The sequence below is a fragment of the Mesoplodon mirus genome (assembly GCF_964341445.2).
Source record: "Mesoplodon mirus genome assembly, chromosome: 18".
NCBI classification, from domain to species: domain Eukaryota; kingdom Metazoa; phylum Chordata; class Mammalia; order Artiodactyla; family Ziphiidae; genus Mesoplodon; species Mesoplodon mirus.
The window spans coordinates 60,120,750-60,147,005 of record NC_138994.1 but is presented as its reverse complement, the minus strand read 5'-3'; the positions used below and the strand labels follow the sequence as shown (position 1 = coordinate 60,147,005).

Sequence of the window (26,256 nt, the reverse complement as noted above, 5' to 3'; positions counted from 1 at the left end):
AGACAAGGACGGATCAGAGGGCACGTGCGTGAGTTCGAGGCTCCTTGGGAAGAGGGAGGGGAAGGGCTGGAGGAAGGTGAAATAGGAGCCCAGTTCCCAGCGCAGTCAATCCCACAGCAGCAGAGCAGGCTCCCACCCTGACCCCACCTAACAAAGCAGGGACAGGAGAGCTGCAGGCAACCTGGGCCTCCACTGGCCCCCTTGGCTCCTCCTGATGTCCTGAGTGACCCTAGGCAACGCTGGGCCAGGGTCGGGCTGGGAGGTCTGGCTCATGGACTGCTCTGTGCATGGGTGGGGTGGAGGGCTGGGGGGACGTCCCTGGGTGTCTGAGCAGAGCGGCAGTCCCCGTGAGTGTGCTGGGGATGGGAGGGTCCTCCCTTGGGTGGGCGCAGCACTGCTACCCCACCAAACATTAGCTGCTGATCCCAGAGGCGAACCAGTGCATCGCCCCTCAGAATTCCAGCCTCTGCCCACCCCTCCCTATCTCCATCCCTGGAAGCAGCCAGTTTTTCCCCATCTGTAGGCCTTACCCATCCTTCAGGGCTCTCTCTCTAATAAAAAGAACCACAATAGTAACTACAAATTATTGAATACATCCTCCTGGCCAGGCATCTTGTTTCATCTTTACAGCAACCCTATGAGGTAAATACCGTCCCCGTCCCCATTTTACAGATGAGGAAACAGGCTCAGAATGGTGAATTAAATTACCACAGTCACCTCACCGAGCTGGTCAGCAGGGGAAAGGCACTCAAATACCCAGGTCTGGGGCCTCTGTGCGCCCCTCACGGCCTATGTTTTGTAGGCCCTCCGGTTGGGAGTCCTGGGGGAAAGGCACAGATGGGCCTTTTTCTCCCTGAATCATCAGTCTCTGGCACAGAGGAAATAATAGTGTTTGTTGAAAGACTCAATCTTGTTGAAAGAAAACTCTTGTTCCGTGTACCCATGTCCCTTCCCTGGCCCCTGTGCCTATCCCCTCCCAGGCTTTGCAGCAACCAACACTTGGAATATGAGTCCAGTCTCAGCTGGGACTAGGGCTCTGAGGAAGGAACTGGCTTGTGACTTGTCCTGTCACTCCCTCCAAAGGAAGCCACTCCCTGGGCGCAGGGGGGCCAGGAACATGTCCGTGGTCCCTAGAGGAGATAATGCCTTTGTCCCTATTCAGATAAACAAGCAGAGCCGCTAGAACGCGTGTAATGCAAGGTGCAAGAGCAGAGTCCCACCCACAGACACGGGCCTGGCCTTCCTCCCAAGGTCACCAGCAGGAGCCTGCGGACAGCTAGGCCCCGTTAGACAGAAGGGCCAACCTTAGCCCATTTTGCGGGGGGATAAAGAGGCCCGTAGCCGGGAAGCCACGCTTCCATCCCTGCAAGGTTACCAGCTTCCTGCCTCTTCCCACTCCTAACCCACTCAGAAGCACGGAGCCTCAGGGCCCACCACACCGGGGCAGCGTTTACAGTGCGGTCTCCGTACAGGCAGCCCCTGGAGTTTTGTGACACAGCAGCCTTTACACTTACATGTGCGCCTGGGCACGTCCACCACCACCACCCTTGACTCTGGGCCCCTACAGACCCTACTACTCCCCCCACCCCCTTCTTCCCTTATCCCCCTCCCAACACTGGCAGATCAGAGCCACAGGAACCGGGGCCAGCAAGTGTGCACGCTGAGAGCCAAGATGGGGAAGTTTATTTTCTAAGAATCATCTAAACACATGGGGAGTATTTTTAGCCCCTGGCTCCCTCCCAGGTGCCAAATCTAAACAGGGGGCCAGAGAGACAGCCCATCAGGGATACAGAGCAGCATGTGGGGACAGGGTGGGACAGCATGCTGCAGACCCCACCCCACCCCCGTTCCAGAGGTTGGATGACTGTCAGAGAGAAAGCTGGCCGTGGAGCCCAAGAGGCAGAGAAGTGACCCCGGGTTCTGACAGGTCCCCTAACCCCTCTCTGTGCCTCAGCATTCTCATCCGTGTGACAGGAGAAATACCCCCCTAATAGGATTGTCGTGTGGCCCATGGCGGCTCCTGCAGGCATTCAATGAACGTGCATATGGTCTGTGCTAAGGGACCTAGAAGTCAGGTGGTGACCCAAACCTTCAGCCATGGAGCCTTCCCCAGCCCTGGTCGGCCGCAGTGAAGTGTGTGTGCTTGTGTGTGTGTGCTCGTGTGTGTGTGTGTGTGTGTACGTTGTTGTACCCAATGCAGGGACTCAGGAGTGAATGAAGGTAGGGCTGGGGGCTGCTGGTAGCCCCCATCGTCTGTGGGGGAGCTGTGTCAGGAGCCAGGCTGGCTGGGCACAAGGAGCTTAGAGCACCTTCTCCAGAGAAGGGGTCTGCAGAGGGTGGGGGGCGGGGGCTGGCGGGGGCAGGGGAGTGAAACTGCTCAGAAGAGGAGGCTCTCAGGGGCACACACACAGCTCACTGGCCTCAGCCTCCAGGGCGCAGGGGCCAATTCCAGGGGCGGGGCTGCCCACTCCCAGGGTGACTGGCCAGCAGTGACCTTGCTGTAAGTCGAGCGCTGACAGCACCTGCTCTGGCCTCCGGGTGCAGGGGCCTGGACAAGCTGTGCCCGTTCTGGCCCCCACTGGCCAGGTTTATTACTGCGGAGTCAGAGGGACGGCGGCGGGGGGCGGGGGGAGGGTCGTGTGCCCGCAGCCTGGGGTTGGAGAGGCCCAGGCTCCCCTACTTGCCAGAAAAGAGCCGGGACTTCCTGATTCTGCTGCCGCATTATTCACCGAATGTTGCCTTGAGGGTGTAGTTGGGGGGGAGGGGCAGCTCAGACTTCTGAGAGCCCTGAGCCTGAAAGGGGGAGGGGAGGAGGAGGGCGCAGCTTGGATCTTACACCCCCCCAGCCTGCCTGCGTGGGAACCAAAGAGAACAGGTTCGTGTCCACACACCCCCTGCTGACACAAGCTGCCTGGTGTTGCCATAGTGACAGTAATACCAACCCCCCCCCCACCAAGGCTGGCTGTGTGGTCAGCAGTGAAGGGAGGGGGTGCTTATTCTTGGTCACGAAGGAGGAAAGGGAGAGGGAGGCTGCTGCGGAGGGGAGCAGCCCGCGTCCCTCAGCCTGGCTGCGGTGGTCAGGGACTCTGAGGGTATCTGAGTGGGAGAAGGCTTAGAGGTCACCTTCTCCAACCAGCCCCCTCCAGAGACCAACGGCAAGCCAGGGCCTCCAGCACCCGGTGGTGGAATCCCATGTGTGCTGGCCTAGCCCTGCGTCTCCCTGTGGGAACCTATCTCATCACCTCCAGACGGGAAGCCTGTTACAGAGAGGTTGTCCCCGCACCAACTGACCTGGCCCCGGCCCCAGGGCCCCTCGCCACCCAGCAAGGCCCATTCTTGGCCTCTTCCCCTCTTCTCATGCTCGTCCAAAATCCATTCTTTTTTTTTTTTTTAAGTTTATTTATTTTATTTATTTTTTTTTTGGCTGCGTTGGGTCCTTGCTGTGCACCGGCTTTCTCCAGTTGGGGCAAGTGGGGGCTACTCTTGGTTGCGGTGCACGGGCTCTAGGCATGCGGGCTTCAGTAGTTGCGGCACGTGGGCTCAGTAGTTGTGGCACGTGGGCTCTAGAGCTCAGGCTCAGTAGTTGTGGCGCACGGGCCTAGTTGCTCCGCCGCATGTGGGATCTTCCCGGACCAGGGCTCGAACCCGTGTCCCCTGCATCGGCAGGCGGACTCTTAACCACTGTGCCACCAGGGAAGCCCCCAAAATCCGTTCTTAAAATCCATCTCACGCTCCTCCAAAACTCCAGCCCTGCCCTGGATGATGAGGTCCCAGAGCCTGAGGCCCCTCAACCCCTGGCCCCCGGGGCCCAGCCTGGCCAGGGACCCACCTGTGGGGCCCTTATTTCTTTCTCCCTGTTTTCTGGACCCTCCTCTCTGCACCTGCTGCCTCCTAGTCTCACTCCCTTCTTGGGCCCCAGAAAGGAAAAAGCCGTTAGAGACAGGATTGTGGGGGGGGGGGAGGGGGGCCTTCATTGACAGCTCCTAAGTTCAAGGGCCAAAGACCCTTGGATTCACCTGTGACCCAGTAGCTCCTGGATGAGGCATCAGGCTCCTAACTGCTCCCCGTACTCCTCACCCCTGCAGCCCCTGCACCACAGCCCCCGCTCCCCTCTCCCCCTTCCCCCTCCCCACCCTCCTCTCGCCCACTGTCTCTCTCCCCCTCCCTCCCCTCCACACATGAACACTTGCTGGCCTCCAGGTGGCCTCCCCCCACTGCCTCCTGCAAGTCTTCTGATGGATGCCCCTTCCAGCCGATTGACCCCAGCCGTCTGATACGGTGTACAATGTGCCTCTTTATTTATAGTGTCTCCTGCTAGACTGTGAACTCCAGGAGGACAGGCATTTTATCTGTCTCATTCCCCGCCACAGCCCCAGTGCCTAGAACATAGATGCTCAAGAAACACTGGGGCAAATAAATGAACCCCACTACCCACCCCGCCTAGGCTGTACCCACACAGGACCCGCACTCTCCACCGCTAGTACAGGGCGGAAGGTGCTGGCCGGCTCTCAGCTGGCTCTGCCGTGGCCTCACTATGTGGCCTCCACCCAGCCTCCTTTCCTTTCTGGGCCTCAGCTTCCCCCATTATATAATGAAAGGCTGGATTGGAACTTCTCCAGCTGTGGCTGTGTTGGAGCTCTGAGGTCCCTTCGGCATCTCTCCAATTGGGGTGTCAACGGGGAATTCACAAAGGTGGGAGGGGTGCCGGCTCAGAAGAAATCTCCAGGCCCTAAGGCCCCTACCCTGGCACGCTGGGGTGGGTTGAGGGGAGCAGGGCAGCAGTAGTTGTGGGAACTAAAAACAGACGTGAGAGAGGTTTCCCCAAAAACATGTCCATATTTTAATCATCACCAAAGTCCAACCCGGGAAGCCTGAGGAACAGAGGCTCAAGCCCTCTTAAGGGCTGAGACCAGAGGTCAAGCGTCCAAACGTGAGTCGTCATCGGAGGAAGCCTGCTGTCAGGCAGGCGAGCACGGGGGTCAGCAGGGTGGGCAGCGGCACGGGCAGCAGCCGTCCCGGGGCCTGGGACCTGAAAACCTGGCGCTGCCCCCGGGGCTGCAGGGGCCTGACATTGTCTGTCATTTTCAGTTTCTTCTCGTTATCATAATACAGCTTCTGAGAGAATGCCAGGATCTGTGGAAGGCACAGGGCTCAGCAGGGAGGGATGAAGCTGGTGGAGCTGCACTCCTCACTGTGTGACCTCAGGCCAGTCGCCTGGCCTCTCTGAGCCCTCTCAGGTTCTTGTGCAGAGGAAAAGAATCAGGGATGTAAAGTGCTTTGCATCCATGGGGGCTCAGCTCCCATGAGTGTCCTAAGCAGAGGGGACTCACAGCTCTGGGCTTTGAGGGCCTGTGATTACTATTACTATCATCACTGTTACCAGAGAACAGTGGTTCTCAAGCTTGAGCTTGCATTAGCCTCACCTGGGGGCTTGTTGAGCCCCAGACTGCCTGGGGCCCCCCGCAAAGGGACAGTTTCCAGGAGCTGACGCAGGGGAGGCTGCACCCTCGGCCGGGCCCCGTGTACCTGGTCCTTGTGGAGCTGAATGGGCTCCTGGAACACGGTCCAGACCACCTTCTCATCGCAGCCTGGTGTGGTGAGTGAGCCCAGGTAGCGGAAGTAGTGCCTCAGTTTCTCCTTCTTGGGGAGCAGGTCGAAGAGGCTGATGTTGTCTTTCAGTATGGTGCTCATATCTGGGGAGACTCACACTCCTCACTCTGAGAGTACAGGCTCCTCCACCATCCAGACCTTCTTTTGTAGGAAGAAGTCTTCTCCCCTCCCCCAGCCCCCCGCCTCCCAGTCCTCACCATCCTGACTCACTGGGACTGGGGATGTCAGACAGCGCCTGCACCAGGGGCTGGAAGTTAACATTCTCGGATCCGGCCTGGAACAGGAGGGAAAGGGGCTTGAGAGAGGCTTGTGGGGAGCCGGTGGTGACCACCAGTTCACTCTCCCAGTCTGGGGTGGGGCGGGCACGCAGCTTCTGGGACTGAGGCCCTCAAAGGCCCTGGGCTCCCCACATGGGGATGTACAAGTCACTGAGAAACAGAGGGGAAGTCGGAGCTTCTCCAGCCCCCTCCTGCCTTGCTGGGATCCCAGGTCTCTGGATCCTAAGAAGCAGCCCCTCGAACCCTGAGGGATGGCAGCCCCACCTCCACCACGAAGGCCAGCACTGCGATCTCATCTTTGGGCTCCTGGTTCTTGCTCGTGTTCCTCGATGTCCCCTTTTCTTTCTCATGTACTATGTGCATCTGGTAAGGGGTGAGAGGGATGGAGAGAGAACCCGTCAGGGTGCTGGACCCTCCTTCTTGCCCAAGGCAAGTATACCCAGAGCCCAGCCAAGGCATCCACCTGGGAAGAGGTCCCTCACCTCCATGGCAAAGCGATCCCCGTCGAAGCTGTGCTCCGAGCCCCAATCCAGCACCTTGGACCAGTGTAGGTGCAGCTGCTTGGCCCGGTACCGGGCGGTCAGTCCTCCTTCAGCAATCGAGGCCTCGTCCCCCAGCAACATCATCACTGGAGGGCACAGGACGGGGCAGAGTCCTCGCACCCCCCTCCCCCAGCCTCTCCCAGCCCCTCACCCCGGCTCCACCCGAGCAGGACCTTCTCTCCTACCTCGCACCCTTCACGGGCTACGGTCCCGGGCCTGAAGGGACAGGAACAGTGGACCAGCCTGGACCTTCCCCTGGCCCCCCATTGGCCTCCCTGTCTGCCTCTCCCCCTGTACACCCCTCACCGCCCGAACATGCAACTCAGCCCAGTCCCGCCCGCGCTTCAATGCCCTCCACGCGTGGTGCCCCAGTGTTCCCAGGGCCACGTCCAAACTCCTCAGCCCGGGGCGACCTGCCCCAGGCCCGGCTGGACTGACCCTGGGCGGCGCTGGCCCCTCCTGGCTTCGCCCTGTCCTCCATGCACATGGGGCCACATGCAGCCCTTTGAACCCCCCAAGCTGTTTCACGCCTCTGTGCCTTTGCACATGCTGTTCCTTCTTCCTAGAACCTGTCCTCTCCACCCCCTACAGATTGCTCTGATACAGGATTGAAAATACTGATAGAATGTTCCCTCCTTTCCAAAGTCCACCCTGCTTTCCCCCCCCGCCCCCCCGCCCAGGGCTTTTCAGCCTCTCCTCAGCAAAAGTGGACAACCCGGTGTCCCCTCCCAGGAGGAGCCCAACCCTCCAGTCCTTGGGGAACTTGGGTTCCAGGATCCCGTGCCCCTGCTGTCCGGGGCCTGCATCCAGCCCATCTGAGACCTACCTGAGTGGCCACTGTTTTGCACGGTCCACTTTTGCTTCTTGTCGTAGCCGGAGAAGGAGAAGGGTCCCAGGTTTGGGTCCAGTAGTGTCTTGGCAGTGGCGATGTTGATGGGGGACTGATGGTCATTCTGGCAGCTATCGCCCCACTGGTCCGGCCCTGAGCAGGGAGGGAGGGTGGGCTGGGAGTCAGGGGCGCCTGGCACCGAGGTGTGGCGTTCTCCACCCCACTCAGGTCAGGCCCAGCTCAAGGCAGCAAGATCTTTGGATGGCTGGCAGGCTGTGCTGGGGGGATGCCCAGCACAGAACTCCGCCCTCACCCTTCTCCTTCCTCAGACACTCACACTCACACAAAACCAGCAAGGCGTGGTGTTGGACAGGGTGGGGCTAGGGTGTGAGCTCTGGGGTAGGGGACCACCTCAGATGCTGGGCTGTGAAAGGAAAGCTCCGTGATAACCTGCTTCCTAGGGGTTCCGAAGTTTAAAGGAGGTGGATGGGAGACTGCATGGAAGCGGTGGAGTCCCCTGGAAGGGCTGCTTGTGAAAGGACCCCGTGACTTGACACTAAGCCTTATCTGAGCACTGGGAGGCAGGGAAGAAGCCCCAGGGGAGCCCAGCCCCCTGCACCCGGGACCTCCCACACCAGTGAGCGGGGCGGGGGTTGGGGAGCACTGTCCCGTCACCAAAACAGCAACGGTGGGAGGAAAGCAGATTGCAGGAAACCGGGCAGCACTTGAAAAAGTACAAAGAACTGCCACCCAGGCCCACATGCAGGGGTGTCACTGGAACAGAATCAACTCTCCATTTTGTTATGTGAAGGAGCAAAATGAATTTCTCCCTTTGATGCTGCTCCTGATTTATTTCAGAGGACCAGAGGGCTGACTCTCTTGGGGCCAGAGATGATGACAGGAGGTCCCAGTAAAGACTCAGGTCACTCTACATTCCCTGTGCCCTGAGCACCAGGAGAGACAGAGAGAGAGAGAGAGAGAGAGAGAAAGAGAGAGAGTGTGTGTGTTAGGAGCTGATATCTGACTGGGGCCACCATCACCTCATCCTTCTCACCTTCCCTGGGTCTCCATTTCAACTTGGAGGGTCCCTACCACAAGACTCGCTGCACTTACCCAAGCAGGTGTAGTTGGAGGGCTTGACTTGATTCTGGTAGCACCACTGTGACCCTGGAACAGAGAGAGGAAGGATGTGAGACCTGTGCAGAAGCATGTCAGTGTATCTGTGTACACACACGTCTGTCTCTATGAGTGCCGGTGAGCTGTGTGCACACAAGCAACTCTGTGTGTGTGTGTGTGTGTGTGTACACAGTGGGTCAGAGGCTGGGAATATCCCTGGAGTCAGAACCTGGCCTGGGATGGGATAGAGTATTCCTGGGGTGCCATCCTGGGGGACAGAAGGCCCAGGGGAAGGAGCCTTAAGAAGAAAATGTAGGGATGGAGAAGGAGGCGGTCGAAACAGCCAGGCTCCAGGCATCCCTGACCCACAGCCAATCCACTGGTCCCCTTGCCCAGGGCACTGTCCCCAGACAATGCAGACCAGACAGCCAGCAGCCCTTGAGGGGCCCTCCAAGGTGGGTCAGCTCTCCCCAGGGCTAGCCTGGACACTCTCTACCTGTTGCTCATCAGCCTCCCCCTCCCTCCTTGCATCCCCTCCCTCAAACCTGGAAGGGAGGCTGGTGAGAGGGGAAGAGGAGGGTCCCCCAGGACAATACAGCCACGTTCAGCCTGGCTGCTTTCCCAGAGTTGATGGGATGATGAGAGAGATTAGGCTAGTCCCTCCCTGGAACACACCCTCTTGTGCTATTAACACCCATTCTTGCCTAAACTCTCACAGTCCTGCAGGGAGGAAGGCAGCTAGGTCTTTTCCCCTGTCCCTCCAACCTGCAGTCCTGGTGTTTGGGACCAGACAGACTTGCCTTCCAATCCCCCACCCTGCCTCCGGACAGGAGAACCAACATCTCTGAAAAAAGCCTGCATCATGGATGTAGCTCACTAATGCAAGATGTTGACAACAGGGCAAACTGTGCGCATGGGAACCCTCTCCTCTGTGCTCTCTGCTTGATGTTTCTGTAAACCTGAAACTGCTCTAAAATTAGTCTATTGATTTTTAAAAGAAAGTCTGTGCCAGCAGGGTGGACAAAGCATTTGATCAGAGCTGGAATTCTAGCTGGGCCACTTAGGAGCTGTGGGTTTAGGGACAAGTCACTTAATCTTTCTGAGCCTTACTGTTGCTGTCTGTAAAATGGAACTAATACCATCCACCTCATAGGACTGTGGGGAGGATTAAACGAGAGATGGTAGAGAGTGTTCCAGGCAGTTGGAATTTAGTCAAGTCCCTGACGAATCCTTCCCTTCTCCTTGGCTCCCTCCCTCCCTCCTCTCCTCAACCTCCTGTCAGGGCACAGATGGCCAAAGTCAAGGAGAGAAATGAAGTGAGCTGGAAAGAACTCAGGGATGAGGAAATTCCTAAGAAAAGCAGAGCTTCCTGCTCAGCCTGAGCTAAGGCCTCTGAGCACATCCATCCCCACCCAAGCCCACCTCCCCTGGGGTCCCTGCAATGGGCATGGGGTGGAGAGGGGGCAGGTTCTCAGTAGGGGCTGGGAGGAAGGCCAGGGGACTGAGCATCTGTAGGAAATTGGCCACCCCCGCACTCTGGGCCCTTCAGAGCCACCTGGGCTTTCCCAGTCTCCCGGGTCTGGATCAAATGCTGTGCCTACTTTGCTGGCATAGCCTCTTTCAGAGATGAACAGTCCCTGCAGTGTCTTCCCCTGGCCAGTCCACCCCCTGCCCGGGACAGGCAGGACTCTGCTGACCCTGGGACTTGCTGCATCTGGGGAAGCCTGACGAGGGTCAACTCTGCAAAGGGCAGTGGCCACTTCCCATCCAGGCCCGTCTCTGCATGTTGGCAGACTCTGATGCCGGAGCCCATTACCCGGCCTCCAGTCCTGGCTCTGATTCTTGCTTATTCTCTGCAGGAGAGTTCATTAACTTTTCTGAGCCCACTTTCTTCCTTCCTTCCTCAGGCAGAAGGAGCTGCCACTGATCTCCCAGAGTCAGTGTCTAAGGACACACTGGATGGGAGGTCATTTGCATCCGTGAAAGGCTTCCTGTTATGATTCTCCTGGGTCTCAGAGGTCCTGAAGGCAGAAGGCGCCTCTGAGGTAGAACTGGCCCCTCCTGGTGGCTGATACCCAGGGGGAAGCTGTTTTCAGGGGAAGCCTGGCTCCAGCCGGAATCCTCAGGAGCCAGCTCTGATGGGTGGAACCCCTGTCAGCCTCCCTGGAGCCCATCTGGTCCAGCCTGAGCTTTTCTTAGGAATTTGCTCTTCCCTGCTTCTGGCTACAGCTCCTAGGGTTGTCATGGTGATCTCTGATCCACTGTCTTAATCACAGAGACTTTTGACCTTCTTGGTTGAATGCTCTTGAAACTACCCTCTTTAGGAAGCAGAAGCCAGGAAAACGTGATGTTGATGAGGCCAAGGCTGGGGGTCAGGTCTGTATCCAAAGGCTAAAGGTAGGGGCTGGTTTTTAGGCAAGTGGTGACAGGGTCACGGACCAGCTCAGGCTCCTGTACTGGTTCATGAGGGAGTGGCCCTTACAGATAATTATCAGCCAGTTCTCTCAGGCCACTTCCTAGAGGGTCTGGTAAGGAGAGGAGCTACCCACAGGTCTTGGCTCCCAGTTCAGGATGCTGCCTAGTCCATCTGCCCTGACCAGAGATGGAGTGCGACAACTAACGACCATCGCCAGTCACCCAGCCACTGTCCCCCACCCTTGATGTACCCACCACCCCAGCCCCCTGCTTTAGAGCTGATTGAAGAAGTTCTCTCGGGTGAACCTTGCTCACCGCACCCTCCCACTCCAGGCGGAGGGAGGAATCCTGAAAACCAGCTCAGCGAAACCTGAAGATGCCCTGGGCAAAGTCTCAGCAGCTACTGGCTAGGTCTGGGACTCTGAAGGGGACTATGACCCTCTCCCCTCCTCTCTCCCTGGCAACAGATGGTCTGAGGACTTTGATGTACAGCCTGGTCACTCTCCAGCCTCAGGTTCCCTAGGAGATGAAATGGGGGAGGAAGGCAGGACCCTCGGCAGCTCCCAGTCAGAAAGCCCCCGCGCTTAAGGGGAGCACAGCTTGTGAGAGGGGGCGGCTGAGAGAGATTCCTGGCTGGTGGGGCCCAGGCCATGTGGCTACGGAGTGCCTGCTGTGTGCCACACAGGCACAGCACTAAGCACCTACGCCCACTATCTTATATGAATCCTTAGAACAATACCTGAGTCAGAGAACTCTCTGTTTTGTAAGCGAGGAAGCTGACTTACCCAAGGAGGAAACTGACTTACCAAGGAGGAAAGTGACCCAAAGCCACACAGCTACAAAGCAGCCACATTAATTGCAAAGCATTTCTCTTTCTACAAGCCCAGCAGCTTAAGTAGGTTTCAAACCTCCAACCCTACATATAAAAATGCTCACATCCCGCCTTTTCTGCTTCCTCCTCTCCTAGGAAGAGGCCGGGAGTTGCTGCAGGATGCCCCTCATACCCCACCATGGGCCAGCTAAGGGTCTCCTTCTCTGCTGCTGAGGGCACCCTCAGCCCTCACCCATGACTCCAAGAGAGGAGCATCTAGCTTTAGAGAGGAGATTCGGCCAGGTGGACCCCAAGGACCATCTGAGGGGTAGCTGAGATGGGGACTGGCAGATGGGGGCCTCCTTCCAAGGAGATGGCTCCCCGTGGGGTCGCAGAGAAGGTGCCAGATTGGATCCCTGTGCCCAGACCCTGGAGGCGCCTTCAGCTCCTTATCAAATATTAACACCCCTCTCCTGCCACCTTCCACATAGGCGAATAATTAAGAGCTCGGCCTCACCATTAATCTTTAAACGAAAATCACCCCGGCCGGAAAGACCGGCTTGGCTCGGGTCTCCGGATGTCCCCCTCCAGGCTCCCTGCACAGTTCTGGAGGTGAAGGGTACTGGCAGCGTCCAGGGACAAGGCACCCAGGGTGGGAAGCGGGGATGACCGGGCCCCACCGCACCCAGTTTGTTGTCCTTGCCCCGGGCCGGGGGCATCCACCAAGCACTGAGCCCCCGCGGGACGGACAGCGACCCACGACAGACGGAGGAGCACCAGAAAGGGTAAGAAACGGAGGCGTGCGCCGCGGCGGCTCAGAGACGCATCCTTGCCCCGGACCCGCACGGCGCCCGGCCGAGGGCCGCGGGCCCCGCACACCGCAGTCGCGCACACGCTTTGCACCCGCTGCCCCGCGCCCGCCGCGCCCGCCGCGCCCGGCCGCCCGTGCCTCTCCGCTCCCGGCGCCCGCGCCTCTCCGCTCCCGGCGCCCGCGCCGCCCCATCGCCCGCGGGCGCAGCCTCGACAGGGGGCGCGGGGCCCGAGCGCCGAGGGGCCACGGAAGGGCCACCGAGGGGTCCCGGGGCCGAAGCCCTCGTTCACCTGCGCGGGCCCAGGGCCGGGCGGCGGCGAGGACCAGGAGCGCCGGCAGCAGCCGCATCCTGCGCAGGAGTGGCGACGCCGCCGAGCTGGGGACCGCGCGCTGAGGAGGCCGCCGGGGGTCCGCGGTCCTGCCGACCCAGGTTTTATAGCGGAGCCGCGACGGGAGGGAGCCCCGACAGCAGGACGCGGGTAGCGGCTCCTCCCCCTGGCGGGTCCTCCCCTCACCTGTCCCCGATCTAAGAGCCTCCACGCCCCAACTTGCGCTCCGCACCCACCCCCACCGCCTGGTCACCTTCCGACTGGTGCGCGAGGGCCCCTCACCCACCCGCGTCCTTCACCCGCCCTCCTGCCTCGCTCCTCCCCCGCCCCGCACCTGGTCTCTGGTTTGGGACCAGGGTAGCGACATCGCAAGATACTCGATCCACACAAGGGTGGGGACCCCGGATTCCTGCCTTGGATCGTTTTGGCGTGGACCGCTGCGCAGCCCTCTCGTCTCCGAAGCAGCCCGCGGGGGGCCTTGGAATGGGCTGGGGCTGGAGGCTCGGGGAACGGAGATAGCCTCGGAGGGATGACGGAGTTGAAGGATGTGCGATGGTGTTTCTTGAATCCGGTGTCCCCAGAAAGAGGGCTTGCTTTTCTCTCTCAGGCAGTGACAGCTGATTCTCTGGGTCTTATCTCTTTTTCTGTTCCCTCCTAGGCTGCTCCAAACTTAATTTCTAAGCAACCCAGGTACTGCCCCGGTGGTCCAATGGCTAAGACTCTGTGCTCCCAATGCAGGGGGCCGGGGTTCGAGCCCTGGTCAGGGAACTAGATCTCACATGCCGTAACTAAAGATCCCGCATGCCGCAACTAAGACGCGGTGCAGTCAAATAAATATTTGAATTTTATTTTTTAAAAAAAGCAACCCAAAGACTGTTCTTCTAACACAGAGTGAGGACACCTATGAATTTCTGTGCGAGTGTGTATGTGATGGCCAGCGCTGGGGATGCTGAGGGGGCGAAACTGAGTAATGGATTGCAAAGAGGCTCAGTGAGAGAGGAACTAATGGGGTCAGAGGAGAGGGGCTGGTCCTGTTGAGCGCACCGCCCCCGCCCCCAGACTTCAGAGATGAGATGGGAAGAGAAGAGACTGGGGTCTGAATGGACCTCTCCATTTCTCATCTGCCGGAATCTTCAGAGGAGTTCAGGGAAAGAAAACTTTCCTTGGAGGAGGCCCTAGCATTTAGGGAAATGGGGCTGGGGGCCTCCACGAGAGGAAGCTGCCTCTTGTCTCAGGAGGGATGCTCCCTCTCCTGGACTTGGCTCGCCTGCTACAATGCCTCTATAGACTCCTTCATGGCTCTAGGTACTGTGTGTCCCACATGGGGTGGGGACTTCCGTGGCAGTTTGAGAAGCTCACTCAGACTTGAGTGGGGAATATGGACTTGGGTGGGCCTGGGCCCCCTCCTTCAACAGGAGGCCCCAGTTTTCTGGTCTAGTCACTTCCCCATCTTCTGCCAACCTCTCAGCACCCACAGGCCTTTGAACTTAGGCAAGAGACCTCTGAGGAGGGATTGCCTCCTCCAGAACTATCTGGGCAAAGGGGCTTCCTCCCTGCTTAGAGTCCTGGCTGACTGCCCCCCACCTTCTGGCCCAGGATCACACAGCCTCAAGGAGCAGCTTTGATCCTCCAGAGAGGAGGGGGGCGGGAATCCACATCAGGCTTAGGGTCCTATTGTCTGTGCTGCATTAGAATTTCATCACCAGCCTGGGAGTTGGACCGCCAGGGGAGGGATTCCACACCCTGGGATCTTTTCTGGTGGAGTGGATTTGTGTTCACAAGGCTGTAAAAATATATCTTTTAGGACTGGGGAATGGAGTGGGGAGGAAGCCCATTCCTGGAAATGAAGTCTACTTCAGGGGTCCCTGTAACCCCAAGCCAGGCCCCCTTACAGGCAGGAGAGAGACTTAGAAACCTTTGGTGGGGTTAAGAGGCTATTGACTGGTGACCTTAGAGTCACTTCAAAGTCCCTTTGGGAAGAGGAAGAGGAAGCTGATTTCTAAGTAATCCTCTCCCTTCCCATCAGCGCACCCCCTACTATGTTTTGGGCCAGTGAGCTGGGGGAGGAGAACCATGCCCCTGTGTGGTGTTCCTTCTGAGGCATGGGGAGGGGAAGGAGGTTAAGAATGGGCACTTCCTCAAGGATGCGTCTTAATCACGGGTACCACTGAGACTGCACATTTGCGACGTGGGAAGTCAAGCGGGGTGGCTCCTGCTCTATCCATCATCTCTGACTCCAAGGTTACACAAGGCAGGTTACTTTGTGTTACCAAGGTCACCCAGCCTTATCTCCCAGCCTGGACCCCTGTCCTGCCTGCCATAAACTTGTCACCTGTCACTGTCTAGTCACCCTGGGCCTAGTTTCCCTGGAGGGGACATGACCCCTCATTACAGCAGGGATCATTAGATCCGGGCTGGGCCCTGATATGTCTCTAACACTTATAGGGCCCATAAAGCTGCCAGCCCAGGCCCAGCTGTCCCAGCCCTGCTACAGCCTCCTTCCTCTTACTCCACACAGGGTCCCCGAGCATCCTGCGTTCAAGTCCCTGCTCTTCCTTTGACTCAGGGGTGACCTAGGGCAACTTTCTTACTCCTCTCTGGTTGCAACTTCCCCATCTATAAAGGGGGGATGATAACCCTGCCCTGCTGACCTCTGCCAATAAACAATTACTGGGCCAGAGGCTGCCCAGCCCAGACTTTCACAACCAGCCTCCCGGTGCCTTGGGTGTAGCCACTGGCCCACTGCGGATGCAGAAATGAATCACAGTTCTCATCCTCTGGGGCTTTTCACGCCATGGCCCTGTCTGGAACAGGAGGGAGGCACTGGGGGAGCTACAGGGCTTTGAGATCAGACAACCCTGGGTCACTTCTGACTCTACCCACTTGCTTTGTGACATCAGCCAAGCCTTGGTTTTCTTCATCTGTGAAATAAAAATCATACCCCTGTCTTCCTCATATGTTTCTTTCTTTTCTTTTCTTTGTGATGTGGACCATTTTTAAAGTCTTCATTGAATTTATTACAATATTGCTTCTGTTTTATATTTTGGTTTTTTGGCTGCGAGGCACATGGGATCTTAGTTCCCCAACCAGGGATCGAACCCGCACCCCCTGCATTGGAAGGCGAAGTCTTAACCACTGGACCACCAGGGAAGTCCCCCTTATAGGTTTCTGATTCTCATAATTCATTGTGAGAACTCAAGTGACTAAAGCCTGAGGAGCGCTGGCCAGGGGCCTGGGCACATTAGCACACTTCACCACGACCTGTATCTAAGTAGACTTCCTTTCACCTGGATTGAACATGACCCTAGGCAGGCATGGATGTGACATTGAGTGGAAGCGGACACTGAACTAGGCCCAGGGAGGGGCCCTGGCCCATCGAGGCTCCTCTTGGTCTCCCAAGACCTAGGGAGGGGTGAGGAAGGCTGAGGGACAAGGAGGGAAGCCCCAACTGCAGGGACCCAAAAAGGTGAGATTCGGATTCAGCCTCTCCTGGAACTCTGATGGGCTTGGGGTGGAGACACAGGGGAGCAAGACGCTGCACTCCTGGTGTTCATAGGTCAGAGGAGGCCTAGGACATATCCCTTAACAGGAGACTACCAGGTCTGTGATCAGGGAGTGAGGTGGGCAGATGGAGAGAAGGCAGAAGCTTAGAATAGGTTTTGGAGCAACACTGCCCTGGATTCACATCCCCACCTCACACTCACCCTTCCCTCCTTCAAGCTCAGTGTCCTGATCAGGAAAATGGGGATGAAGACAGCACCTCCCTCACATGTATGGTTAGGATTCAACTAGATAATGCTGGGTAAAGGGCCTGGTGGAGGTCCAGGCACTTAGCAAGCGCTCAATAAATCTCAGCTGTTAAGTATAACTGTTACGGGTAGGAATAGCAGATGCCCATGATTTAACAGGAGCCCAGAGGACTGGCACCTGGCCCAGCCGGTGGGTGGGGAGCCGGGAGTGGGGGAGGGGGAGGCTTCCTGGAGAAAATGAGACTCAAGCTGAGTATTGGAAGACACACAGATGTTAACACGAAAAGGGAAGGGAAATCCAGGCAAAGGAAACAGACTGAGAAGGCATAGAAGTGGCGTGAGAGGGAGAGTGCTCAGGGATGAGGCTGGAGAGGTATTTGGCCCCAGAGAGAGCAGACTGGTTTGCTGGGATTAGAAAGTTGGACTGATTTTTCCTTTTGTTTTTTTTAAAACAAATTTATTTATTTTTGGCTGCATTGGGTCTTCGTTGCTGCGCGCGGGCTTTCTCTAGTTGTGGTGAGCAGAGGCTACTCTTCGTTGCGGTGCACAGGCTTATTATTTCAGGCTTCTCTTGAGGCTTCTCTTGTTGCGGAGCATGGGCTTCTAGGCACACGGGCTTCAGTAGCTGTGGTGCACAGGCTTACTAGCTGTGGCTCGCGGCCTAAGAGTGCAGGCTTAGTAGGTGTGGCGCGCTGGTTTAGTTGCTCTGCAGCATGTGGGATCTTCCCGAACCAGGGCTTGAACATGTCCCCTGCATTGGCAGGTGGATTCTTAACCACTGCACCACCAGGGAAGTCCCCTGACCTTTCCTTTGATAGGGGGTAGATATCAAGATCCTGATTTTTTTTTTTTTTTTTTTTTGCAGTACGCGAGCCTCTCACTGCTGTGGCCTCTCCTGTTGCGGAGCACAGGCTCCGGACGCGCAGGCTCAGTGGCCATGTCTCACGGGCCCAGCCGCTCCGTGACATGTGGGATCTTCCCCGACCAGGGCACGAACCCGTGTCCCCTGCATCGGCAGGTGGACTCTGAACCACTGTGCCACCAGGGAAGCCCAAGGTCCTGATTTTATAGGCCAGGAAATATTCTGAGTCACTCAGCCGTAGAAAGAGACAGGGATTCTCAGCTACTTTGAGTTACGGAAGAGGGAGCTGAGGCTCAGAGAGCGTAGTGACTCACCCATGTTGCCCAGCAAGGAAAGAGCAGAGCTGGGATTGGAACCCTAGTCTCCTGCCCCACCCCCATCCTCCTTCCATGCATCTCATCCCCCCACCACACACACCTTCCTCCCATTGGAGCCCCCAGCCTCCATCTCCCCTTGCTTTCTGCACCTGCAGAGTCCCCTTCAATTAACAGGGAAACGTTTGCAGAGACTCCAGCTTTCGTGTCCCTGGATATTGAGATTAAACCTACATGCAAAGGGAGCACATGCAGGGGCTTCCCTGGTGGCACAGTGGTTAGGAATCCACCTGCCAGTGCAGGGGACACGGGTTCGATCCCTGGTCCTGGAAGATCCCACATGCTGCGGAGCAACTAAGCCTGTGCGCCACAACTACTGAGCCTGCGCTCTAGAGCCCGTGCTCTGCAGCAAGAGTAGCCACCGCAATGAGAAGCCTGCGCACCGCAATGTAGAGTAGCCCCTGCTCGCCGCAACTAGAGAAAGCCAGCGCACAGCAACGAAGACCCAACGCAGCCAAAAATAAATAAATTAAATAAATAAATTTGAAGAAAAGTGGGGGGGAGCACGTGCAAAGTGGGCTCCGCTATTCCGGAACCTGGATCTCTGCCATGATCTAGCAGAGACAAGAAAGCGCCTCTCCAGCCAGCATCTGTGGAAGCTGCAGTCCCTCTTCCCTGGTCTTCACACCCACCCTATTTCTCTGGGGGAGCAGGAAGTGGGGAACAGAAAGGAGCTATCATGGGAGCAGAATTGGGACCTCCTTAGTAGAAAGGTTTGTGGAAACTTCTGCCCCTGAAAAGTTTGAAATAATAGTAGCAGCAAGAAGCATGGAATAATCCAGCAATGGAGATGCCATATGTCTGTTCCTGCCCCGTAGAGAGTTCAGGAAAACTCCCCCACGGCTGTCCCTCCCCTCTCAGCCACAGGAGTCGGATCACACCAGCAGGAGGCCGGATCACACCAGCAGGAGGCCGGAGTCAGAGCTGCTTCGGATTTTCCAATGTAGTATTCATATATATTCTGGTTTGTGGTGGAAGGAGCTCTAAAGAGGGTGATGAGGGTGGAACCAGGTGGGGAGAAAAGGCAAGAGCCACATAGGCTGCCTTGGGGGGTGGGGGGAAAGCGAACATTCCTTCCTCAGTTAAATGGTATGGCAACACGGAGAGAACAGGCTCTTTTAGGGGTTTGTGTGTGTCTGTTAACTTCTTTTTCTCTGGTTATCCAGATAATACCTACTCATTGTAGAATACTTGGAAAGAAGCAGGGGAAAAAATTGCAGATAACCTTATCTCCCAGAGGTAACCATTTTACAGTTTAACATATTTTTTAAAAATTTATTTATTTTATTTATTTATTTTTGGCTGCATTGGGTCTTTGTTGCTGCGCACGGGCTTTCTCTAGTTTTGACAAGCAGGGGCTACTCTTCATTGCGGTGCACAGGCTTCTCATTGAGGTGGCTTCTCTTGTTGCGGAGCACAGGCACTAGGCACACGGGCTTCAGTAGTTGTGGCACAAGGGCTCAGTAGTTGTGGCTCCCAGGCTCTAGAGCACAGGCTCAGTAGTTGTGGCGCACGGGCTTAGTTGGTCCGCGGCATGTGAGATCTTCCCCGACCAGGGCACGAACCCGTGTCCCCTGAGTTGGCAGGCGGATTCTTAACCACTGTGCCACCAGGGAAGCCCATTTTAATGTATTTTTAAGAAAAAATATTTTAAAGAAAATAGTCATCCACCCCCACCTTAATCCATCTGTTTCATTTTTCCAACTTCTCTTTCAAACTTAATCTATATGCAAAACACTATTGACATAGTCCTGTTTTTTAACCTTCACCTTCCAGTGTCAACATGAGTCCATGTTACCTCACAGCCTCTGCAACTGTCATTTTGTGGTTCCACAATGTACACGGCTTGTGTCATCAGCTTACTTTCCATTGTAAATAACACTGAAGAGAATATCTCCCCGCTGGAGAGGCAGGGCCACAGACTGGGGAAGGAAACCAGGGGTCCCAGATCCTTTCCCCAGCTCCTCATTGAGAAAAACTACCTTCAGTTTATGAAAATAGTTTGGAGGTGGGGTGAGGGTCCACGGGACCCCCAGAGGCCAGTTAAAGAATCTGAGTCAGGAGTTCTAACTCTTTGATCTCTGAAGTACCTGTAAGATAGGGAATATGGGGGGGCACGGTTCACGGGGTAAGGAGTGTGTTTCTGTGTAGATTTGCAGGGTAGAGACGGTGTGAGAAAAATTGTGTGCCTGCGGGCCCCTCCTCTTACGGGTGTGTTTGCACAGCAGCGCCCTCTGCTGTCCCTGCTCCCCCAACAGTCCTGTACCGTTTACAGTTTGAAAGTCCTTCCCCCTAACTTTAGTCTGTCTTTCCCTATATTTCTTTTTCAGTTGTGCGGAGCACAATAAAATCGCATTCAAAGAGTTGAAAAACAATTCTTTAGGTCCACCCTATACCCATTGCCCAAATCTTTAGCTCTGATAAAAAAAAAACAAATTCACCTGAGTAAATTTTAAAGATCTTATTGGCTTTATTCAATGATTCATGAATTGGGCAGCATCCAACCTAGCAGATGGAAGGGAGCTCCGAGGAGCTGTACAAAATGAAAGACTTGTATAGGCAGAGGGAGCGGGAACAAGGAAGTTATACTAGACAAAAAAGCAGATTGGCTGTGGCAAGGGCACTTTCCTTTAGAGAACGATAGGGGTCATTCAGAATGAGGCAGATTACTTAACTAGTGCTGGTTAGGCAATTCCTGACTGATTTAAGATTCCATTTTGGGCAGAGATGAATCTAAGTTAAGTCTCAGTTGGGCGATGTGGGGCTAAGCGTAAGTGACTCCATTTGTCTTGTTTTGAACAGCCCCCTTCAGGAGACTTCCAGGACACTACTATCATGGGCAACCTCATTTAATCTGAGCTACTCTTAGGTGTCATAGGGAAACTGAGACAAGAAATTGAGAATGTGTCAGCAAGTCCCCTAAAGACCCCACCCTAACCACTTCCTTCAGGAAGTGACTCCCTGGCCCTGGCTCACCCATGCCCTGGGAACAGATGAGGGTGTCAGAGCTACAGATAGAAGCTGAGACTTAGCAAGGCTGCATAGATAGCTCACCTCCCCGCCCCTGATAACAGCGCCACATGGATACCTGTGGGATGGTTAGATCAATCTGCCTGACTCTTCTCTTATTGTGGCAACAGAGGACGGGGGTGGCCGTGGTTCTGCTGTAGTAAGTATCCCCAAAGTTAACCTTGAAGGGTAAAGTTTATTTAATGAATCCCACGTGGAACGGGTAGGGGCAGGGCTGCCTTCAAGGGCATGGGACTTGTGTAGTTGCACAGGGGCTGCACTTGGTTTAATGTTCTGCTGTCGCCGTCTTGAAATTCTTAATTTTTGAACAAGAGGCTCTGCATTTTCATTTTGTAGCAGATCAGAGTTGGGGGCGGTAACGTGCAAGTCTTCTCACTGGATCTCCACACTCCCAGAGCTGTCCGGGAAGCAGCTGCGCAATGGCGCCTGGGAGAACCTGTGGACCAGCGGCCACTTGTGGAGTCCTCGGCTGGCTTCGGTTCCGCTTTCTCGCAGGAAACGTTCCACACTCGCTTGCCCGAAACCCACGGCGCCGCGCTGCTGCCGCCCCTGCCTTCGAAGCCGGCGGTTCTACGTGCCGGTTCGCGCCTAGGCCAACGGAGCGCTGCCGGCTCCGTGCAGAGCTGCGTGACTCTGGGGCGCGCGCCACTCCCAGCCCGAGCGCCGGCAACCCGGGTCCCGCTGGGAGGTAGTGCCGGGCGCTTTCCGCAGGCTCGGCCCTCCTGGAACGTGCTGGACAGCACTCGCAGGCCCTGCGCTGCAGACTTCTGCCTCCACTATCTGGTTTCACACCGTGCCCGGGGCTGATGATCAGAAGGTGCAAGAAGGCCCCGAGCTGCGTGCGGTCCTGGAAGACCATGCAGGGGCACAGCGGAAACGCAGGGGCGGCAGGGCCCTCCCAGGGCTCGGTGGAGTGCACGAGCCCGGCGTGCTGGCTCTTCATTGTACCTTCTGAGCCCTCATTTCTGAACTAGCCCCAGCTTCTCCGGGCTTCCCAGAATTACTACCATTGCGGTCTACACCCTCAAGGGCAAAAAATCTGGACCGGGAGATACGGTACTTTACATTGGGAACAGCTGGCACCTTCCTCCTTGCCCAGTCTTTGGGAGGCACGGAATGGGGACGCCCACACGAGCTGGGGGTCACCCAGAGTCGAAGGAGGGCATAGTCACTGTGTGAAAGGTACATGCGAGGAATTCTAGGGATTTTTCTCTCCTGTCTTGCAGGTAGCAGAGTCTGCAGAGCTTGGATGCTTGTAAGGGGGTTGAGTCCGTGAAAACTGAGGGAGCCTTCCCAGTCTCACCAACAATTCACAAGACAGGTTTGGAGTGGGCAGGGACTATGTCCATAATGTGTGAGTTCCTACCAGCCCCAGGACGGAGTATGGGATTCGAGTTTTGCCCACCTCGCCCGCGGTCCCTGGGTCTGGTCAGGTCATGCACATTCTCTCAGGCAAGCTCGGAGCTCCTGCGTGCCTCCAGTTCAAACCGGTGATGGTCTGAATTGTTGAGGCAGACGATGACCCATGCGGGTTATTGGACCAGTGTGAACATGCCCTGGAGTTCGTGTCGGATCCTGAACAGGGGACGCGTCTTCTCCTAGGGGGCGGAGGCCTTGGGGAACTTCAGCACCATGGGATGGACAGCACCCTGGAGGTGCAGGCCTAAGCGCAGTAGGGGCTGTGAGCGCCCAACTCCCCCATCGCGAGCTTTAGGGTGAGAAGCCAGGCGGAGGGACGGTCCGGACGGGGTCAAGCTCCCGGACCCGGGCCTCAAGCCCCAGAGGCTGTGTGGGGCTTGGGGCCAGTGCTCAGAGGATAGGGCCCGAGTTTGAGGTCCCTGCTGAGGGGGAAGGAGGCGGGGAGGGAGCCAGAGCCGAGCTAGCCTGGGAAAGCTCGTGTTCCAGAACCGCGGAGCCCACGGCTGAAGGCGAGTCCTGGTCAGCCCTCCTTGAGCCTCCATCCGTTTCGCTTGGAATTCCAGTGTAGACGCTGACTCTGGTGTTCTTTGCGACAGATCTCTGGCATTCGCAGGCCCAGGTATGCAGCCTCCACTACCCGCCCCAGATTAAAAAGAAAGATAAGGGCATCTCTTGAAGGGAAATGGAGATGTGCAAGGGCTATTCCAGGGGAGGGAGGCAGCGGACTCGGCAGAGCTGACCTGGTGACCGCGAGTAAAGTTACAGACTTCGAGGAACTGTATAAATGACCCTTCACAGGGTTCAGGTTACACACCCCACGGAAGCAGAGCCGCCTCCCTGAAGCCCAACCGTCCCCAGCGCCTGCGGGGTCCGGTCGTAGCGCGTCCCTGTCGGACTGCAGCCCCCGGACTGAGCGGACAAAGGCGGAGGGGGAGGCGCTTGGGAACCCTGACAGGTGCCCCCTCCCCATCCCAGGGCCAGGATGAAACCCAGGGCCCCCACTAAACATGACTCCATCTAGACACAACCCCCATCTCCAGAACTTGCATTTAAGGCACCGGTCACACCCCACTAACTCATCTCTGGCCACATCCACTCCGCAGACAGTCCCAGGGTTCCACCTCCTCGCTGTTTCGGCCTCCTCGAATTTCTGATTCCACCCACCCGGAACACCCTTCCTAGGCAGGCTTGAAGATCCCCTTTCTCCTGAAATGTCCTAGTTCCAACACCTCCAACCGGGCAGCATGTGCCGGGTCCTCCCTCTGCCCAGGCTCCCTGCTCTTGTGGCAGATGTCGCTCTGCGGGTCTCTCCTCTCTACGCTGGTCTGTCTCTCTCAACCCCAAGGCCCTGAGTTTTCTCAGGTCAGGAACCGGCTTGGCTTCTCCACAGTAGGAGCTCCACAAATATTTGTCAGTGAAGGAGGCTTGTCTTGCTTTACTCAGCGTGGGTAGCATGGACTGAGGAAAGGTGGGCTCCTGAGGGCCAGTGGCTCAGGATCACCCCGGGGAGAGTCTCAGTGAAATGACTGCCCCCCTGATCCAGCCGCTGGTCCCAATCTCAGTTTATCCAGTTGTAGGATGTATTGGCAGTGTTATGAAAATGACATGACGGGGGAGAACATTAGGGTCTCGGGCGTTCTGAATTTATTTTACAGATAGGGCCACAGGCCCAGAGACGGGGCTGTAATTTGTCCCAGGTCACATAGCAAGGTAAGGGAGGGCCAATGTCAGAGGGTTTTTAAAGATGAACAGATGGAGAAAATCAATTTCCAGCCCCAGAAAACTGAACTGGGGAAAACCTGGCTGCAGTGTGTGTTACCTCTCAAAAAGCTTCAGCTTTCCAACCCTGGCCTGGCAGGATGGCTCCTGCAAAGAAGGGTGGTGAGAAGGGCTGGTCCGCCATCAACTAGGTGGTGGCCAGAGAATACACTACCAACATTCACAAGCACATCCATGGAGCGGGTTTCAAGAAGTGTGCCCCTCAGGCACTCAAAGAAATCTGGAAATTTGCCATGAAGGAGATGGGGCCTCCAGATGTACGCATTGATACTAGGCTCAACAAAGCTGTCTGCGCCAAAGGTATAAGGAAGGCCCCATACTATCTCTGTTGTGTGGTTGTCCAGAAAACATAATGAAGATGAAGATTCACCAAACAAGCTCTATACGTTGGTTACCTATGTACCTGTTACCACTTTCAAAAATCTACACAGTTAACGTGGATGAGAACTTACTGCTGATTGTCCAATAAAGTTATAGACCCCCCCAAAAAAAAAGCTTCAGATGTCCCTGGCCAGGGTGAGACCACTGACATCATCCAGAAACACACAGGCGCTGATCCCGGGTTTGCTGGGCCAGGATAAACGAGGGACCGTAGAGACCGTTTTTGTCCCACTCATACATTTTATAAGACCCAGAGAGAATAGATCACCGGCCCCAAGCCACACCGCGAGGTAGGGAGAGGGCCTGGGATAGTGTTCTTCTCGGATCTGAACTGTTCATGGACTATCTCCTTCCACGCGAAGGAACCTCGACCTCCCAGACACGCATGAGGCAACCACCTAGCAAGGTCCTCCAACTTAGCAAGGTCCCTGCCTCGGGCCAGGGATCTGCCACTGATCGAGTGCACGACGCTCTACTTCTAGTCTTGAGTAAAAAGCAGGAGTAATCGATTGGTTTCCCTGCCCGGCGTCGCCGAGCACTGATTGGCTCTGGTTTGGAACTGGGAGCGAGCCGGGGGCGGAGCGGTGGGAGGGGCTTGGCGCCGAGCCTGAAGGTTCTGGAGGAGTAGGAGAGCAGTCTTGTGCAACAGGTACTCGGAGCCCAGAAGCGCTGTCCCGTCGCCAGGTGCTCAGTGAGTGCAAGAGGCCGGGCAGGGGCCGGGGGTCCCATTCCTCCTCACCGCCATGGGGTCTAAGTCCCACCTAGTCCTCCTTTTATTTATTTATTTATTTTTTTGCGGTACGCGGGCCTCTCCCGTTGCGGAGCACAGACTCCGGTCGCGCAGGCTCAGCGGCCATGGCTCACGGGCCTAGCCCCTCCGGTCGTGGCCTCTCCCATTGCGGAGCACAGGCTCCGGACGCGCAGGCTCAGCGGCCATGGCTCACGGGCCCAGCCGCTCCGCGGCATGTGGGATCTTCCTGGACCGGGGCACGAACCTGTGTCCCCTGCATCGGCAGGCGGACTCCCAACCACTGTGCCACCAGGGAAGCCCTAGTCCTCCTTTTAAATCGCCCTCAATCTGGCGCCTCCTTGCCGCGCTCAGAGGCCCTTCCGAGGCTCGCAGTCTCTATTGGCTCCTTCGTTAAAACTCACCCGTCTTATAACCAATCCTTCAGTCTCGATTTTAAAGTAGTTGTTTTCGAAAGAAGTCATTTGCAAGCGGCCCTCCCGTGCTGAAAGCAGTGCTGGGGGATCTAAGTTCGCGAACCCCTCTCTACACCCCTGGCCTCTGGGGTTCTGCCTTCAAGCACATTCCCGTTCTCTCTTGGTTGCCCGTAATACACAAAACGGTGGTCTTGGAACATTTACTCACCTGGTCACCATTTCCTCAGCTGGAAAGGGAGCCAAGTTAGAGTAATAAGATTTGGAAAAACAGCGACAACAAAAATCACAAAAAATGTTACTAAATGCAATGCCATTTGAGAGAACAAGCTGTCAACAAAATACACTCAATTCTCTGGAAGCGGGGGCGGGGAGGGGGAAGGAAGATGACTCTGGAAAATTCCTAGCTGTATTGATATAAGTAATCCAAACCTAGATCCAAGAAGTGCAGGCCCAGCCGGTTTAGGGACAGCCGTTTTCCCAGCTTCCCCTGGGGATTCCTGGGCTTTGCTGCCTGGAATCACAATCACACACAAGCTCCCTGAGGCAGTGCTCTGATGGATGTGACCCCAGCCCAGCTGTGTCCTACCCTATGGATAGTGTAATCACTGAGTCTGCCCCAGGGAAGCTGGAAGCAGGCCAGAAGCATCAGGTTCCTCTGAAGGCCCCTCATATTCATGGAGGTGTGGTCCAGGGCCAGCCCCAGAGGCCAGAGGCAGATTATTGCCCCCAGGAGCCTGGTCTGCACTGGGGGCAGTGG

The 26,256-nt window shown here is 56.4% G+C and overlaps 1 protein-coding gene and 1 pseudogene across 2 annotated transcripts; one reads left to right on the top strand and one right to left on the bottom strand.

Moving 5' to 3' along the window:
- Positions 1-4,827: 4,827 nt before the first annotated feature.
- Positions 4,828-12,808, bottom strand: CA4 (carbonic anhydrase 4). Its single transcript, XM_082603607.1, has 8 exons — positions 12,703-12,808; positions 8,373-8,426; positions 7,257-7,412; positions 6,371-6,516; positions 6,153-6,251; positions 5,821-5,884; positions 5,527-5,693; positions 4,828-5,133 (listed from the first exon to the last, which is right to left on the bottom strand). Exons 1-8 carry the CDS (start codon positions 12,758-12,760, stop codon positions 4,939-4,941), a joined length of 939 nt encoding a protein of 312 aa, XP_082459733.1. The 5' UTR covers positions 12,761-12,808; the 3' UTR covers positions 4,828-4,938.
- Positions 12,809-24,034: 11,226 nt separating this feature from the next.
- LOC309793724 (large ribosomal subunit protein eL31-like) lies at positions 24,035-24,510 on the top strand (annotated as a pseudogene). Its single transcript has one exon. The product of its transcript is annotated as a large ribosomal subunit protein eL31-like (transcript).
- The last annotated feature ends 1,746 nt before the right edge of the window (positions 24,511-26,256 follow it).

Excerpts from the sequence above, each read along its gene's own strand:
- CA4 (XM_082603607.1), bottom strand. The coding sequence starts at position 12,760 with ATGCGGCTGCTGCCGGCGCTCCTGGTCCTCGCCGCCGCCCGGCCCTGG. Across the intron at positions 6,517-7,256 it reads GCAAAACAGTGGCCACTCAG|TGATGATGTTGCTGGGGGAC; the intron begins GTAGGTCTCAGA and ends TGTGCCCTCCAG. Across the intron at positions 5,885-6,152 it reads TGCTGGCCTTCGTGGTGGAG|GCCGGATCCGAGAATGTTAA; the intron begins GTGGGGCTGCCA and ends CTCCTGTTCCAG.